Source organism: Podarcis vaucheri, assembly GCF_965113315.1.
Source record: "Podarcis vaucheri genome assembly, chromosome: 4".
NCBI classification, from domain to species: Eukaryota; Metazoa; Chordata; class Lepidosauria; order Squamata; family Lacertidae; genus Podarcis; species Podarcis vaucheri.
Window position 1 is genome coordinate 1,060,908 of NC_138762.1, and position 19,054 is coordinate 1,079,961.

The window sequence follows — 19,054 nt, forward strand, 5'->3', positions numbered from 1 at the left end:
GCAGAAGACCAAAGGGTTCCTTCCGATCTCTGAGAGGCTTCCTGAGAGCACAGATGGATGAGCGAGACTCAGCTGGCTCTGGAGCAGGAAGAGGCCATGCCATCCAAACTGGGAGCAGTGGGGGATTCTGGGAAAACCCTGTGCAGAAGATCCTGGGTGAGGAGGACACCCTCCACTCAGAGGTGCAGAGCCAACTGTTGAGGCAGTTCTGCTTCCAGGAGGCCAAAGGACCCCGAGAGGTTTGCAGCCGACTCTACCACCTTTGCCACCAGTGGCTGAAGCCGGAAAGGCACACGAAAGCTGAGATGCTGGACCTGGTGATCTTGGAGCAGTTCCTGGCTGTCCTTCCACCAGAGATGGAGAGCTGGGTGAGGGAATGCGGAGCGGAGACCAGTTCCCAGGCGGTGGCCCTGGCCGAAGGTTTCCTCCTGAGTCAGGCAGAGGAGAGAAAGCAGGCAGAGAGAAAGCAGGTGAGAGAGACTTTCCTCTGGATACTCACAAGGGGCTCCAAAGAGGATGGAGAACATCCCATAATGCTCTACTGTTGGCCCTTCCTTTTCCTGGGAAGGCATCCATGGGATGAGATCTAACACCCTTAAAGATTCTGTCTTTGTCATTCTCTTTCTAACATTTCTCGCCATTCATTCTCTGTTTTGAATCCTTGTTGCTTTTTCAGAAAAGGGATCGTTTAGCAGAAATGGACCTGGATTCCTGTGAGGCAGAGAGGCCTCCGTTGGACACCAGAGAGAGGCCACTGGGTAAGGAGGAAGGTGGCTTTTCTCATTCTGTTGCTTTCCCAACTAATCTGTGCATTCTTTTCATCTTTTTTTTTTGGGGGGGGGGAAGGTTGGGACCAAGGGTCCAGCGGAGGGGAGATGTATTTTTGCACAACTAACATGAAATTTGCACAAATGTCCAAATGCACTCAGTAGGTAAGGCTTTCTGAAAGGCCCATCTGTCGTTAGAGATGCCCTGTGACACCTCTGAGAGAAGCAGGCACTCCTGGCATCCTGCTTACCTTTTTTCTCTTGCAGGTGACAGAATGATGCCAGCAAGACCTCCTGATCCATCTTTTCATGGGGGCAGAAGGGAAGCAGCGGCTGTGGAACCAGATCAGGTCAGGGGAAGCTGCCTTGTGGGGACAGAGGCTGAGGGATGGAGCAATGTCATGGACTGGTTGGGCACAGAGGAATGGTGGGAGGAAGCAGCCGGGGAAGCAGGAAGGGAAGACGGCTCAGAGCCGAAGGAGTGGAGGTGGAGGAAGGATGGGCAGTGAGAGGGGGAAGAGGGAGAAGTCTGGGAAGAGGAGGTGTCAGAAGCTGAAGGGGCAACAGGGCTTAGTGAGCCGGGAGACTCTGTGGCAGAATGCAGTGCAGAATCGGAGGCAGAAGAGGATTAACTTGTCTTCAAAAAACCTGAATTTGTTTAAAGATAATTACGAAAAATGTTGGACAGAGGTGAAAAAAGATCTAGAAATTTGGACAAGATTGAAACTTTCCTTGTTGGGCCGAATAGCAGCGATAAAAATGAATGTGTTGCCAAAGATGTTATTTTTGTTTCAAACCTTACAGATCGTGGACAGAGTGGAATGTTTTGGGAAGTGGCAGAAGGATATTTCGAAGTTCGTTTGGCAGGGCAAAAAGCCCCGAATAAAGTTTAAAATATTAACTGACGCAAAAGAAAGAGGGGGGTTTGCCCTGCCAGACTTAAGGTTATATTATGAAGCTGCAGCCTTCTGCTGGATGAAAGATTGGCTTTTGCTTAAGAACACTGATGTCCTAGATCTGGAAGGGTTTAACAACTCTTTAGGATGGCATGCCTATTTGTGGTACGACAAGGTAAAAACACATAAAATGTTCAAAAACCATATTGTCAGAAAAGCAATCTTTATGGTCTGGACAAAATATAAGGACTTGCTAGAAAGTAAGACCCCGAGGTGGCTTTCACCAGTGGAGGCCAAGGCGCGGAAAAGACCCAATATGGAGGCCGGCTGGCCGACATATGGGGAAATAATAGAAAAAATTGGAGACAACTGGAGATTACAGAGTTTTGAAAAATTAAAAGATAAGGTGCAAGATTGGTTCCATTACGCCCAAATTCAAGAGGTATTTAAGACGGATAAAAAAAAAACAGGTTTCCAGGTGGAAAAATTGAAACTAGAGACAGAATTGTTAGAACCAAGGACTAAGTTATTATCTAGAATGTATAACTTGCTGCTTAAATGGAACACCCAGGATGAGACAGTTAAATCGGCCATGATAAAGTGGGCTCAAGATATTGGGTACAACATCATGTTTGAAGACTGGGAAAGGTTATGGACCACCGGTATGAAATTTACGGCATGTAATGCCCTGAAAGAAAACATTATGAAAATGATATACAGGTGGTACATGACCCCAGTCAAACTAGCAAAGATATACCATTTGACTGACAATAGATGTTGGAAGTGTAAAGAGGCCGAAGGGACATTCTTTCACCTGTGGTGGACGTGCCCTAGGGTGAAGGCCTTCTGGGAAATGATATATAATGAGTTAAAAAAGGTGTTTAAGTACACCTTCCCTAAGAAACCAGAGGCCTTCCTCTTGGGCATTGTCGGCCAAAAGGTGTCAAAGAAGGATAGAACGTTTTTTATGTACGCAACTACAGCAGCAAGGATTCTTATCGCAAAATACTGGAAGACTCAAGATTTGCCCACACTGGAAGAATGGCAAATGCAGCTGATGGACTATATGGAATTGGCTGAGATGACTGCCAGGATCCGAGACTTGGGAGAAGAAGCAATGGAGGAGGATTGGAAAAAATTTAAGGACTATTTGCAAAAGTTCTATAAATTATATGAATTATAAGATTTCGCACGATTTGGAGAAAACAGCTCCAGCAATGAGAGTGAAGGACATTGAAATTAAATAATGAATTAATGAAAGGAATAAATGTTTAAAGGTTGGAAAGGTTATTATATTGGCTGATTAAAGTAACATGACAATAAGTAATTTAAACTAAAATGTAAGCTTTAAGGTAAAAGAAAGAAACGTATGAAACAAGGGTATAATTTGTTGAAATTTTATTTGTTAAGAATGCAACGCGGGGGAGACATGGGGAAGTTCGATAGTAGACTGGAACTAAGCTTGGAAATAATCAACTTTTTTCTCTTTTCTCTTTTTCTTCTTTTTTTCTTTTCTTTTTTGTAAATGTATAAGTTTTTTGTATAACTTGCTGAATAATCTTTATCTGGAAAAAAAGCAATAAAAATATTTAAAAAAAAAAAAGAATCGGAGGCAGAAGAGGAAGGAGGCGAGTGGGAGGAGGGAGGTCGAGAGGCAGAGGTGAGTCAGGAGAAGGAGGAGCCACCGGAGGCTCCCTCTCCTTCTGCCATAAGCCACCCTCCCTGCTTGTCTCTCTGAGCCAGGAGTTGTCTGACAATGGAGGAGCAAAGGCAGGCTGCACACTGGCGCACTGTTCAATCGCTTGCCAGAAACCCCAGAGAGGAGGGGACTTGGAAAGCTGTGGGGAGCTAGGGGCCTTCTCTTTTGGCAGCTGATTTCATGGAGGAAGACCCTGTCATGGAATTCTACTCAGTATTGATCCAGGCAGAACTCCAATGTATAGTTAGCAGAGGAAAACCTAAACATGTTACAGGATTCCCAAAAATAGACCAGAGGCAATTGTATTTCATCCGGCGGAGCTTTAACTGCTACTGAACGCAAATAAGCATAATGGTCACAAATCCAAAACGTTCAGGATTGGCCTGTGCATTCATGGACAGCTGTGAGTCCAGAATGACTCCCAGGCTGCGCACCTGGACCTTCAGGGGCACAGTTACCCCATTCAGGACCAGGGAGTCCCCCACATCCGCCCGCCTCCTGTCCCCCCAAAACAGTACTTCTATCTTGTCAGGATTCGACCTCAATCTGTTAGCCACCATCCGTCCACCAACCAACCACCTCCAGACACTCACACAGGACCTTCACCACCTTCACTGGTTCTGATTTAAAGGAGAGGTAGAGCTGGGTATCATCCACATATTGATCAACACCCAGCCCAAACCCCCTGATGATCTCTCCCAGCGGCTGCATTAACAGGAAGGAAACAACAGAGCATTGTGTAGCAGATCATATTTCTGCTGTCTCAGAGGAGGACATTTCCCTTTTTCTTTTAGGGTCCAGTGTGCTTTGAAGATGTCGCTGTTTGTTTCACGGACGAGGAGTGGGCGTTGCTGGATCCTGACCAGAGAGCTCTGCATAAGGACGTCATGGAGGAGAATCGTGGGATCGTGGCCTCTCTTGGTAAGGCTCCCTGTGGGATCGTCCTATCTGCCTGGAAATTCAAAAAATACCTCTGTGTGACAAACCTCATACATTTCCACATAGCTCAGCAGCGCCCAATACAACACCTGGGAACCTAACACCCCCACAAGAAAGCTTGAACAGCAAACTCCAGTTTTTTCTGTGAACCATCTTCCTCCAGTTCTGCCTTTTTATTCCACGATTTGGCTGGTCTGAACTGCCCAGGCATCTTAAATGTCACCTTCAGAGTTGTTAGGAAAGATAAGTAGCTTCTGTCAGGTTTTCTGTTTTTGTTTTCTTGGGTTGACCCAAGAGACGCCTGACATTGGAGATGGAGGGGATGCCATGATTCCGTCCCAGAGAAGAGCCAGGCTTATTGAATCTCAGGTAGTAGTAGCAGTAATAATAATAATAATAATTTTTATTTATCCCCTGCCCATCTGGCTGAGTTGCCCCAGCCACTCTGGGTGGCTTCCAACACATACATACACATGAAACATTAATAATAACCATCTGATCCCATATAAAAAATGCATTAGTGGCTAAAATCGTGGAAACTTTTTAAAAAGTGTGTTTCTGAGGTTTGATGGCTCATAACACCACATTTTTCGGAGTAATACCATAGGAAAGATAATTTAATGAGGAATGCAATGCAATAACTTTTATGAAGCAGTATTTATTAGAACAGCAGTCATAAAAAAGAAATGTGAGACACAAAGAAAAAAGGAGATATACAGAAATTCTCACCATGTCAATTAATACTGACTTTGATAACCTTTAGCTTTAATTCCGGCCTTACAACGCCTTCCCGTGGAGTGAAGCAAGTTTTTTAGTTCTGCAGCTGTGATAATGTGAAACCAAGATGGAAATAATAATAATAATAATAATAATAATAATAATAATAATAATAATAATTTATTTATACCCCGCCCTCCGCAGCCAAGACCGGGCTCAGGGTGGCTAACAACCAATAAAAAAAACAAGTTGATTCATATACAATTTAAAAGATTAAGATACAACATTAAAACATTAGGATGCAGCCTCTTCAAGGGAGGAGAAAGGAAAAAGAAAGAGGGGGAGGGAATCAGACTGAATCTAAGCCAAAGGCCAGGTGGAACAACTCTGTCTTACAGGCCCTGCGGAAAGAAATCAGATCCTGCAGGGCCCAGGTCTCATGAGACAGAGCGTTCCACCAGACTGGAGCCAGTGTTGAGAAGGCCCTGGCTCTGGTTGAGGCTAATCTAACTTCCTTAGGGCCCGGGACCTCTAGGGTGTTGCTATTTATGGACCTTAAGGTCCTCCGGGCTTGAAAGGTCAAAAGCAGCACCTTAAACCTGACCCTGTACTCCACCGGGAGCCAGTGAAGCTGGAAAAGCACTGGGTGAATATGCTCCCATGGCAGAGACCCCGGGAGGAGCCTCGCTGCAGCATTCTGCACCCGCTGGAGTTACTGGGACAGCTTCAAGGGCAGCCCCACGTAGAGCGAATTACAGTAGTCAAGCCTGGAGATGACCGTCACATGGATCACTGTGGCCAGGTCGGGGCGGGAGAGGTAAGGGACCAACTGCTTGATGCGGCGACGGTGGGAAAATGTTGCCTTGGCTGTTGCTGTAACCTGTTCCTCCTTGTTAAGGGAGGCGTCAAGGATTACACCCAAACTCTTAACGGAAGGCAGTGGCAAGAGAAGGGAGTTGGTCCCTCACACCCTCATTTCGCTTGGCCTATTCCCAGGCCATTCCAGCAGTGGAATATGATTTCACATTCAGGCTCAAGTATTTGATTTATGTATTTGGGGGCATTTACGTTCCCATTAATGACACAAATTCTGCCTTTTGCTGTCATACAACCCCAGATCATCACACTGTCTGGGTGTTTCACGGTCAGTATAATGCAAGTAGGATGTAAATCTTCTCCGATTCTCCTCCTCGCATATTTCATCCCCCACTACCAAGCAAGGAGATTGGGGTCTCATCACTCCAAATAACACCGTCCCATTCTTCCGCTGTCCAGTTAACACCGGTTTAAGCCCAGTTTAATCTTTTCCACCTTGGCTTGAGAGATAATAGCTTTTCCCTTGGAATTCTAGCGTTTAGACCAGTCCTTGCACTCAGCTTCACCTTCCATTGCGCCATGTCATCTTGTAAACACCCAGATGATTTTCTTCTGTCCTGTAGGCACAGTCTCTTCATTCTTCGATCGTCACTTGCTGTTGTGCACCTTTTCCTGCCTTTACCAGTCTGATTTTGTAGTGACTGAGTCTCCTTATGTTGTTGTTTAGTTGTTTAGTCGTGTCCGACTCTTCATGACCCCCTGGACCAAAGCATGCCAGGCCCTCCTGTCTTCCACTGCCTCCCGCGGTTTAGTCAAACTCATGCTGGTAGCTTCGAGAACACTGTCCCACCATCTCGTCCTCTGTCGTCCCCTTCTCCTTGCGCCCTCCATCTTTCCCAGCATCAGGGTCTTTTCCAGGGAGTCTTCTCTTCTCATGAGGTGGGCAAATCATTGGAGCCTCAGCTTCAGGATCTGTCCTTCCAGTGAGCACTCAGGGCTGATTTCCTTCGGAATGCATAGGTTTGATCTTGCAGTTCATGGGAGTCTCCTTTTTTTTTAAGTTTCAAAAAAAATATTACAATAATAAGAAAATGATTAAAAAACAAAAACAAAGAAAATACAGGATACAGAAAAATAAAAACAATTAAAAACAAATCAATCTTTCCATATCTTGTCTTTCATTTACTTGTTTCCCTGACCTCCTCACACCTCCCTTTTTTGTATTCCAGTTCAGTTAGTTAAATCAGCAAATCCTTTCCCTCTTTATTTTTATCTTAATCCATTATCTTAATGTATTATAACTTTAGATTCTCACATGTTAGCAATCCATTTTTGCATACTCCTTTGTAACATTGCTGCTAGAACCACTTAACTTCTTATCCAACATCATTCTAACATTCATTAATTTTACAATATTTCTGTAGATAGTCTTTAAATTTCTTCCAATCTTCCACCGACTCTTCTCCCTGGTCTCGGATTCTGCCAGTCATTTCCGCCAGTTCCATATAGTTCATCACCTTCATCTGCCATTCTTCCAAAGTGGGTAGATCTTGGGTCTTCCAATACTTTGCGATGAGAATTCTTGCTGCTGTTGTGGCATACATAAAGAAAGTTCTGTCCTTCTTTGGCACCAATTGGCCGACTATGCCCAGGAGGAAGGCCTCTGGTTTCTTCAGGAAGGTATATTTAAATACCTTTTTCATTTCATTATATATATATTTTTTTATAAAATTTTTATTGGTTTTTACAAATTTTTTAACAAACAAAACAAACATATAAAAAGACATACATACACGTATAATTTCATAACCTTTTCTTCATAAACGTCTTTTCTCCGACTCCCCCATACCTCCCCTTTCTGCATCCCAATGTCCAAATTTTTTAAGCAACTTTTAAATATTTCCGTCCAACCTCTGTCCTCTTAATCTTCCCTTCAATCTAATCTTATATCACTGCAACCCTTTCTTTCTCAAAACTTCGACATTCTAACATTCATCAAGTTTATAATAGTCCTTAAGATAAATTTTAAATTTCTTCCATTCTTCTTCCGCCGTCTCTCTTCCCTGGTCACGGATTCTGCCAGTCATCTCGGCCAATGTCATATAGTCAATCACTTTCATCTGCCACTCTTCCAAGGTGGGTAGATCTTGTGTCTTCCAATACTTTGCGATAAGTATTCTTGCTGCTGTTGTTGCGTACATAAAGAAAGTTCTATCTTTCTTTGACACCAATTGGCCGACAATGCCCAAGAGAAAAGCCTCTGGTTTCTTAGGGAAAGTACATTTAAGCACCTTTTTCATTTCATTATAAATCATTTCCCAGAAAGCCTTAATCTTCGGGCATGTCCACCAAAGATGATAGAAAGTCCCTTCAGTTTCTTTACATTTCCAACACTTATTATCAGGCAAATGGTAAATTTTTGCTAGCTTGACTGGAGTCATGTACCACCTGTAAATCATTTTCATAATATTTTCCTTTAAGGCATTACATGCCGTGAATTTAATGCTGGTGTTCCACAACCATTCCCAGTCAGCAAACATAATGTTATGACCAATGTCCTGTGCCCACTTAATCATTGCTGATTTGACTGTTTCATCTTGTGTATTCCATTTCAGCAGCAAATTATACATTCTTGACAAATTCTTGGTATTGGGTTCTAACAGTTCAGTCTCTAATTTTGATTTTTCCACCTGGAAGCCAATTTTCCTATCTTGTTTATAAACCTCCATTATTTGATAATAATGGAGCCAATCTCGTACTTTAGGTTTCAGTTTCTCATGACTCTGTAATCTCAATTTATCTCCGTCTTGTTCCAAAATTTCCCAATACTTTGGCCATCCGACCTCCATATTGCGTTTCTTCGGTGTCTTAGCCTCCAAGGGTGAAAACCATCTAGGGGTTTTGTTTTCCAACAAATCTTTATATCTTATCCAAACATTAAACAACACTTTTCTGACAATGTGATTTTTAAAGGCCCTATGCACTTTGATTTTGTCATACCATAAATATGCATGCCAACCAAACATATTATTAAAACCTTCTAAATCCAAGATATCTGTATTCTCGAGGAGCATCCACTCTTTCAGCCAGCAAAATGCTGCTGCTTCATAGTAAAGTTTTAAGTCCGGCAGGGCAAATCCCCCTCTTTCTTTTGCATCTGTAAGTACTTTAAATTTTATTCTGGGCTTTTTGCCCTGCCAGACAAATTTCGCAATGTCTTTCTGCCACCTCTTGAAACAGTCCATCTTGTCAAGAATCTGCAGAGTTTGAAACAGAAATAGCATTCTAGGCAATACATTCATCTTAATAACTGCAATTCGGCCCAACATTGGCAATTTCAAATTTGACCATATTTCCAGATCTTTTTTAATTTCTGACCAACATTTTTCATAGTTATCCTTATACAAATTCAAATTTTTAGATGTCAAGTAAACCCCTAGGTATTTCACCTTCTTAACCACTGTCAAACCTGTGTCTTCTTGAAATTTCTCCTTTTCCATATCTGTTAAGTTTTTCCCTAAAACCTTAGTTTTTTGTTTATTCAGTTTAAATCCGGCTACCTGGCCAAATTGTTGAATTATTTCTAACACTCTTTTCGTACTAGTGTTTGGCTCTTGTAAAGTCAATACTAGGTCATCTGCAAATGCCCTTAACTTGTAATGTTTAGCTCCGACCTGTACACCTTGAACCTGCTGGTCATTTCTAATCATATTCAGCAACACCTCCAGAACAGAAATGAAAAGCAATGGGGAAATTGGGCACCCCTGTCGTGTTCCTTTTTCTATCTTAAGCTCCTCAGTTATCACATTGTTTACAATCAGCTTAGCTTTTTGTTCAGAATATATCGCACCCATACCATTCTCAAATCCTTGGCCCACCCCCATCCCATGAAGATTCTTTTTCAAAAAGCTCCAAGAAATATTGTCAAAGGCTTTCTCCGCATCTACGAAAATCAACACTGCTTTAGTGTTTATATTCACCTCTAACTTTTCCAAAATGTCTATTATATTCCTTACATTGTTTGATAGGTGTCTTTTTGGGAGAAAGCCTGCTTGGTCCTTATGAATCTTCTCCATCAACACTCTTTTAAATCTTTTTGCCAAAATGTCTGCAAAAATTTTGTAATCCACATTAAGTAATGATATTGGGCGGTAGTTCTTCAGTTGAGTCTTTTCAGTCTCTGTCTTTGGTATGAGTGAAATATACGCTTCTTTCCACGATTCGGGTGCCTTTTTTCCCTCTAAGATCTCGTTACAGACTTCCTTTAACGGTTGAACCAACCACTCCTTTAAAGATTTATAATATCTGGAAGTCAGTCCGTCTGGCCCTGGAGATTTGCCCAGTTGCATATTCTGAATGGCACCCTATATCTCTTGTTCTGTTATTCTCTGGTTTAAATCCACCTTGCTTTGATGAGAGATTTTTTGTAATCCATATTTGTTAAGGAATTTATCTATGTCTTCTTCATTTTGTGGTCCTTGAGAATAAAGTTTTTTAAAATAACTCAGAAAACAATTTCTAATCTCATTAGGTTTAGATATGTTCTTTCCATCCACTTCTAGGCTTGTAACTGTATTTAATTTCTGCCTTTTCTTCAATTGCCATGCCAGAAGTTTGCCACATTTATCTGCCGATTCAAATGTCTTTTGTTTCATTTGCTTAATCTTCCATTCAATCTCTTGATTCATCAATTCCATATATTGTGTTTGATGTAACTTAATCTCTCTCAAAATCTCCTGGGACTTAGGTTTTGATCTCAATTTTTTCTCTCCTTCTTTTATCTTTTCCAGGATCTTTTCCTTTTTCTCATTCTGTTTTCTCCTCTTTAATGAGTTTTGTTGAATCAAAAATCCTCGCATCACAGCTTTACTTGCGTCCCAGATCACTCTTTTCTCCACATCTGCCTTTAGATTTATTTCAAAATAGTCCTTTAAAGTTTTTTGGGCCTTCATGTGGATCTCCTTATCTCGAAATAGGGTGTCATTCATCCTCCATCTGAATTGGCCAGTTGTTGTAAGTTTCATTTCCATCTTCAGGGCGTTATGGTCGGAGCAAGTTTTTGGGCAGATTTCTACCTTCTTAATCTTTGGAGCCATCCCACTAGTAATCCAAATTTGGTCAATTCTGGTCCAGGTCATCATTGCTTGGGAGAAAAAAGTCCCCTCTCTCTCAAGAGGGTTCCTTGTTCTCCATATGTCTATTAGGTCCATATTCTCTGTCATTTCAAAGAAGGCCTTCGGAAGTCTCCCTTCCTTGGAGATTGTCAGCCTTTGTGCTTTGTCCATGTTTGTAGAGACCACGCCATTCATGTCTCCCATAATTATCATATTATAGTCCAAATAATCCATCAGAGTTTCATGGAGTTTCTTAAAAAATTCTGCCTTGCCTTCGTTTGGTGCATAAATTCCAACTATTAGAAATTTTTCTCCTTGTACTTGTATCTCAACTGCCAAATATCTTCCTTGTTCATCTTTGAACATCATTTTTGGGGCCCACTTCTCTTTTACATAGATCACAACTCCTCTTTTCTTGACTTTATCCAATGAGATGAATTCTTGTCCTAATCTTTTATTTATGAGTAATCTCCTATGGGCTCTGGTTACATGGGTTTCTTGTAAACATATTAAATCTAGTTGTTCTCTTTTCAAAATATGAAAAACTTGTCGTCTCTTCAAAGGCATGTTGAGCCCATTACAATTCCAGCTTAGGAATTGCAGGGCCATCTTATTATTTTTCTATTGCTCCTCCAACAGCTCCAAGTTGTTGCTCTTCCTCTGATGGTGGTGGGTTCTGTCCAAACGATAGGTTCAGGATGTCTAGTGCTCTCCTCTGTTCTGCTATTGGATCCACAGTTCCCTTTTGTAAGTCCTCTCTGTTTCTTTCCAAGAATCTCTCTTTATCTTGTATTGTCTTTATTTTCACCTTCCTTCCCTTGTAGTCGATTATAGATCATCTCCCAGAAAGCCTTGATCCTTGGGCACGTCCACAAAAGGTGAAAGAATGTACCTTCAGTTTCTTTACATTTCCAACATTTATTATCGGGCAAATGATAAATTTTTGCAAGCTTGATTGGTGTCATGTACCACCTGTATATCATTTTCATAATATTCTCTCTTAAGGCATTACATGCCGTGAACTTCATACCTGTGGTCCATAACTGTTCCCAGTCAGCCATCATAATGTTATGTCCAACATCTTTTGCCCATTTAATCATAGCAGATTTCACCGTTTCATCCTGAGTATTCCATTTCAACAGCAAGTTATACATCCTTGACAAAGTCTTTAGTTTTAGGATCTAACAGTTCTGTTTCCAATTTTGATTTTTCCACCTGGAAGCCAATTTTCTTGTCTAAATTGTATGCCTCCATTATTTGATAATAATGAAGCCAAACTCACACTTTATTTTTTAGTTTTTCAAAGCTCTGCAATTTCAATTTATCTCCCTCTTGTTCCAGAATTTCCCAATATTTCGGCCATTTGGCCTCCATATTGAGGTTTTTCTGAGCCTTCGCTTCCATCGGTGACAACCACCTTGGGGTTTTATTTTCAAGTAGGTCCTTATATCTTGTCCAGACATTAAACAGTGCTTTCCTGACAATATGATTTTTAAATGCTTTATGTGCTTTGACCTTATCATACCTCAAATATGCACGCCACCCAAATACATTATTAAAACCTTCTAAATCCAAAATGTCTATGTTTTCAAGAAGCAGCCATTCTCTCAGCCAGCAAAATGTGGCTGATTCATAAAAAAAGTTTGAGGTTTGGCAGGGCAAATCCGCCTCTTTCTTTTGCATCCGTTAGTATTTTAAATTTTATTCTGGGCTTCTTGCCCTGCCAGACAAATCTAGAAATATCTCTCTGCCACTTCTTGAAACAGTCCATTTTATCCAAAATTTGCAAAGTGAAACAAAAACAACATTCTTGGCAATACATTCATTTTTACAGCCTAGCAATGAAAGCTTCAAATTTGTAAATCTTTTTTCACTTCCATCCAGCATTTTTCATAGTTATCTTTAAATAAATTCACATTCTTAGCAGTCATATTAACCCCTAGGTATTTCACTTTCTTAACCAAAGTTAAACCTGTCTCCCTCTGAAACCTCTCTCTCTCAATCACTGTTAGATTTTTCTCTAAAACCTTGGTTTTTAACTTATTCAACTTAAATCCTGCAGCCTGACCAAATTCTTGAATCAGTTCCAATACTCTTTTAGTACTAGATTCTGGCTCCTGTAATGTCAATACTAAGTCATCTGCAAATGCTTTCAATTTGTACTGTTTGGCTCCGACTTGTATACCCTTAACCAATTGGTCCCTTCTAATCATATTTAACAGGACCTCCAGGACCGATATAAAAAGCAATGGGGAAATTGGGCAACCTTGTCGTGTCCCTTTCTCTATCTTAAATTCCTCTGTCACCACATTATTAACAATTAGTTTAGCCTTTTGTTCAGAGTATATTGCACTTATACCATTTCCACAACCTTGACCAACTCCCATCCCCTGTAGGTTCTTCATAAAACTCCAGGAAATATTGTCAAAGGCTTTCTCCGCATCCACAAATATCAAAACAGCCTTGGTGTTAATATTCACTTGTAATTTCTCTAAAATGTTAATTATGTTTCTTGTATTATCAGACAAGTGTCTGCCTGGGAGAAAGCCCGCTTGATCTTTATGAATTTCTTCTACTAGTACCTTTTTTAATCTTTTAGCCAAAATATCTGCAAAAATTTTATAATCCACATTAAGCAAAGGTATGGGGCGGTAGTTCTTAAGCTGTGTCTTCTCAGACTCTGTTTTCAGTATAAGTGTAATATAAGCTTCCTTCCACGACTCTGGTGCCCTTTTCCCTTCCAATATTTCATTACAGACTTCCTTTTAAGGTTGTACTAACCATTCTTTCAGGGATCTATAATATCTTGAAGTCAAACCATCCGGTCCTGGAGACTTACCTAATTGCATGTTCTGAATGGCCCCTTCTACCTCCTGTTCCGTTATTTTGTAATTCAACATTAGCTTATTTTCTTGAGAGATTTTTTGTAGTCCATTTGTTTTCAGAAATCGGTCAATGTCTATTTCTTTCTGCATCTCCTGTGTATATAATTGTTTAAAGTACCTCTGGAAACACTTTCTGATCTCCACTGGATTTTGTATATTCTTTCCTTCCACTTCCAGATTTGTAATGGTATTAAGTTTTTGTCTTTTTTTTTTCATTTGCCAAGCCAGCAGTTTTCTGCATTTATTTGCTGATTCAAATGTCTTTTGTCTCATCTGTTTAATTTTCCATTCTATTTCCTGGTTCATCATTTTCATATATCGTACTTGATATAACTTTATCTCTTTCATTTTTTAAAAAAAAAATTTAAATGATTTTCCAACTTTTTTATGACAAACAAACATATAAACAAAACATACAAAACATGCATTATTTCAAAACGTATTTTCATAAACTTCTTTTCTCGGACTTCCCCATACCTCCCCTTTCTGCATCCCTATGTCCATAGTTTTTTAGCAACTTATAACTATTTCTTTCCAACCTCTTTCATTTTAATCCTTTCTTTAATCTAATCTTGTTTCACTGTAGCCCTTTCTTTCTAAAAGCCTCGACATTCTAGCATTCATCAAGTTTATAGTAGTCCTTAAGATAAATTTTAAATTTCTTCCATTCTTCTTCCGCAGTCTCTTTTCCCTGATCACGGATTCTGCCGGTCATCTCAGCCAGTGTCATATAGTCCATCACTTTCATCTGCCATTCTTCCAGGGTGGGTAAATCTTGTGTCTTCCAATACTTTGCGATGAGTATTGTTGCTGCTGTTGTTGCATACATAAAAAAAGTTCTGTCTTTCTTTGGCACCAATTGGTTGACAATGCCGACAATGCCCAAGAGAAAGGCCTCTGGTTTCTTAAGGAAAGTATACTTAAATACCTTTTTCATTTCATTATATATCATTATATATCATTTCCCAGAAAGCCTTAATCTTCGGGCACGTCCACCAAAGGTGGTAAAAGGTACCTTCAGTTTCTTTACATTTCCAACATTTGTTATCAGGCAAATGGTAAATCTTTGCTAGCTTGACTGGGGTCATGTACCACCTATAGATCATTTTCATAACATTTTCCTTTAGGGCATTACATGCCGTAAATTTAATACCGGTGTTCCACAACCTTTCCCAGTCAGCAAACATGATATTATGACCAATATCTTGTACCCACTTAATCATAGCTGATTTAACTGTTTCATCTTGTGTATTCCATTTCAACAGCAGATTATACATTCTTGACAAATTCTTTATCTCTTTCAGGATCTCCTGCAACTTTGGTTTTACTCTCAGTTTCTTCTCTCCTTCCCTTTATTTTCTCCAAAATCTTGTCTTTTTTCTCATTTTGAACTCTCTTCTTAATCGCATTGTTGTATCAAAAATCCTCTCATAACCGCTTTGCTTGCGTCCCAAATTACTCTTTTTTCAACAGTGGTGTTCATATTTATCTCAAAATAATCTCTCAAAGTTTTTTGGGCCTTCTTTGTCACTTCTTTGTCACTTCCTGAACAAAGTGTCATTCATCCTCCATCTGAAGGAACCAGTTGGTGTTAGTTTCATTTCCATCTTCACAGCATTATGGTCGGAGCAAGTTTTAGGGCAAATTTCCACCTTTCTAGTCTTCAGAGCCAGCCCTCTAGTTACCCAAATTTGGTCAATTCTTGTCCATGTCATTTTGGCCTCAGAGAAGAAAGTTCCCTCTCTTCCCAAGGGGTTCTTCTTTCTCCAGATGTCAACCAAATCCATATTGTCAGTTATATCGAAAAAGGTTTTTGGTAGTCTACCATCCTTGGTAACTACCTGTCTCTGTGCCTTGTCCATATTTGTAGACACTACTCCATTCATGTCCCCCATCAGAATCATATTATAATCCATATAGTCCATCAAAGTCTCATGTAACTTTTTTAAAAATTCCGATTTTTCTTCGTTTGGTGCATAGATACCTACTATCAGAAATTTCTCTCCTTGTGATTGGATTTCAATTGCAACAAATCTTCCTTGGTCATCTTTAAATAGAAATTTCGGTGATAGGCTCTCCTTTGCATAAAGTACTACTCCTCTTTTTTTAACTTTGTCTGATGAGATAAATTCAAGTCCCAATCTTTTATTACTCAATACTTTCCTGTGTAGCCTTATCACATGTGTTTCTTGTAGACAAATCAAGTCCAATTGTTCTTTTTTCAATAAATGAAAGACTTTTCGCCTCTTTTCCGGGGAGTTCAGTCCATTAACATTCCAACTTAATGCTTGCAGTGCCATGATGTAATTACTTTGATTTTCCTCCTACTGCACCCAATTCTTGCTCTTGTTCTGTCGGTGGTGTTGGTATCACTTTCCCTGGGCTGTCCAATCCAAAGGGTAGTGTTGCTATGTCCAGTATTGGTGATCTTCCGTCCAGTACTTTCTCTGATTCTCTGTCTGGTGGTCTTCTGTCCACTCCTGGCTCTTTTCCAAGTTCCTTCTGCAGATCTTCTTTATAATTACTCAGAAACTTTTCTTTGTCCTCAAATGATCTTATTTTTATTTTCCTTCCTTTAAAACTAAAGGATAGGCCTTGGGGAAATTCCCAACTGAAAATGATTCTGTTCTTTCTCAGCAAGACAACCAGATCTCCATAATTGGACCTAAGCTCCAAAAGATGTTTCGGGATATCTTTGAATATTTCCACTCTTGACTGCTGTATTACCAAGGTGTTCTGATAGTGCCTACCCAAAATTTTATCTCTCTCTTCTTTAGATCGGAGAGTAATCAAACAGTCTCTTACTCTATTCTTCTTCCCTCCTCTTCCAAGTCTAAAGGCACTCACAATTTTAAATTCTTCTTGTTCCAAATCCAAATCCCAAAACTCTGCAAATTCCTGCATCTATCAATCTATCCTTCTCCAATTCAGGTACAGCTCTGATCTTCAAATCTGACTGTTTTTCCTTAAGCTCAAACGTAGAAAGCATCAACTTGTGGTCCTCAAGTTGCCTCTGCAGATCTGGGCCTCTCTGTGTTTCCAATTGTGTTACCTTAACTTCCATGGCAGCAACTTTTTCCCTGGCTTCCTCTGCAGTCTGTTGGATCGAAGTAGATTCCTGTATCAGCTTCTGAATAGTTTCTATGTTAGCATTCACCTTTTGTCCCAAGTTATCAATGCCTTGCCGTGGCAAAGGGGCTTGAAGAACTCAGAGAAGCTATGAACTATGCTGAGCAGGGCACCCAAGATGAACAGGTCATAGTGGAGAGTTTTGACCAAACGTGATCCACCTGGAGGAGGAACCGGCAAGCCTCTCCAGTATCCCTGCCAAGAAAACTCCATGGACAAAGACAACAGGCATATAAAAGTTATTTATACTTTCTGTATTTAAATCAATTTTAATATTTCCAGCATCCACCTTCGCATTTGTAGCATCCACTTTCACATTTGTTGCATCTGCTTTCTTGTTAAGTTGTTCCAAAGATTCATTTATCTTACCTAATGCAATCACTAAAGCTTCTTCTGATGACATTCCTCTCGGTTTAGATTGTGTCAGTACGGCTGCAGGTGGAACAGAAGGACCAGATGTTGACGCTCTTCGCAAGGACTTCCCAGATCTTAATGTTTTGTCTGGGAATGACAAATCTACTTTTTCTTTCCCATCTGCCATAGCACTTAAAAAGTCTAAGGTCAGCCCCACAGTCACAGAGTTTTATCTTACGAGTGGAAAATTCCCCTGAACCAGCTCTTGTAACAGTTTCAGAAGCTTCCTCTAGGGGGAAACAGTTACAATCTGTACTTATATTGATCCAAAATAGTGTTTTTCAAAACACAGCTCAAACAGGAAAATTAGTTTCAATTTTCAGTTATTTTTCCTCCTTTTAAAGATCAGAGTGAGACAATTAAAAACAATGTATCTCTCTTACTGAGCTAGCTGTCAACGAGTGATCTATTCGCCGTCAGTGTGCATTTCAAAGTACAGCAGTCTTATTGTCCTGTTGGCAGCCTGTTCCCAGGTTCTGAGCGGTGGAATTTTAGCTTCCTTCCCTTTCTCTTGCAGGTAACTCCCCCCCTCTTCTCCTGCTTCCAAGGGGGGGGGGCGATTTACTATTTTTTGATGTTGAAGAATTTAACCTTTCCGATCGGCTTTCCAAGACTTTAGCTTGCAGCCTCTTTGCTTTGATCTAATTACAAAAAGCGGAAGGCGGACTTCCTGTTTATGCCTTCCCACTAGAGTACCGAATTGAGTCTTATTTTTTCCCTTTAGAAGTTTCCAAATTGCTTTACTCACGGGTAGTTACTTTTAGAGTCCGATTGTTCACAGGAAAAAATCAGTGCTTCTCCGGCAACTGCTGAGTGGCTTCGCTCCGTGGAAGAAGCAATCGATTCACAGCACCGCACTGCTCACCCCACTTCGCTCCGGAGCCCCGAAATCAGGTTTCCTTGAGAGTAGGGGAGGCGCAAAAGGTGCCCGCCGAATCCCACGTTCACAGGCTTCACCCGCCTGTGATTTTGGGAGGGTCCCCACCTTCACCGTGGCAGCCAGACCCGGTTCCCAGGGAGCAAATTCCTCTTAGTCAGAGGAATTCCACCATTACTGATGGCGCTAACCCGGAAGTCCTTACATTCCCTTTGATGCCACAAATTCGTCCCACACCTTTTGCTCACATATTTTGTTCATACCAAAGTTTGTTCTTAGTATGAGCTTTTGTGTGCATGCACACTTCTTCAGATACCAGCTCATACCAATAACAAACTTAGTTGCTCTCTAAGGTGCTACTGGAAGGAATTTTTTTATTTTGTTTTGACTAAAGTAGATCAACATGGCTACCTACCTGTAACACTGACAAAAGTCATCCTAAGCAAGTTGTGCTTCCTTTTTCTGGTTATTTTGCTATAACTTTTGATTGAGTTCACATAATTGAACAAACTTTGTTGCATTACATTCTTGATTAAAGTATATTTCCATTGATAAATAATTTCACTATATTACTCCAAAAGAAGTGCTGTTATGAGCCGGTGTTATGAGCCATCAAACCTCTGAAATACACCTTCCCCCAGAAGGCTTCCACAATTTTACCACTGTTGTTGTTTAGTCGTTTAGTCATGTCCGACTCTTCGTGACCCCATGGACCAGAGCACGCCAGGCACTCCTGTCTTCCACTGCCTCCCGCAGTTTGGTCAGACTCATGTTTGTGGCTTCGAGAATTTTACCACTACT

At 40.6% G+C, this 19,054-nt stretch overlaps 2 protein-coding genes across 2 annotated transcripts in view; both read left to right on the top strand.

Moving 5' to 3' along the window:
* LOC309531588 (uncharacterized protein) overlaps positions 1–19,054 on the top strand; it is a gene marked incomplete at its 3' end in the record, with an annotated part of 400,889 nt that overhangs the window by 379,291 nt on the left and 2,544 nt on the right. Inside the window, exon 4 of the mRNA XM_082221178.1 lies at positions 4,157–4,283. Coding sequence (XP_082077304.1) covers positions 4,157–4,283 — 127 coding nt within the window. The remainder of the gene's footprint in view (positions 1–4,156; positions 4,284–19,054) is intronic.
* The window catches only part of LOC309530360 (uncharacterized protein), a 113,284-nt gene that overhangs the window by 66,566 nt on the left and 27,664 nt on the right, over positions 1–19,054 (top strand). The gene's annotated exons all lie outside the window — the stretch shown is intronic.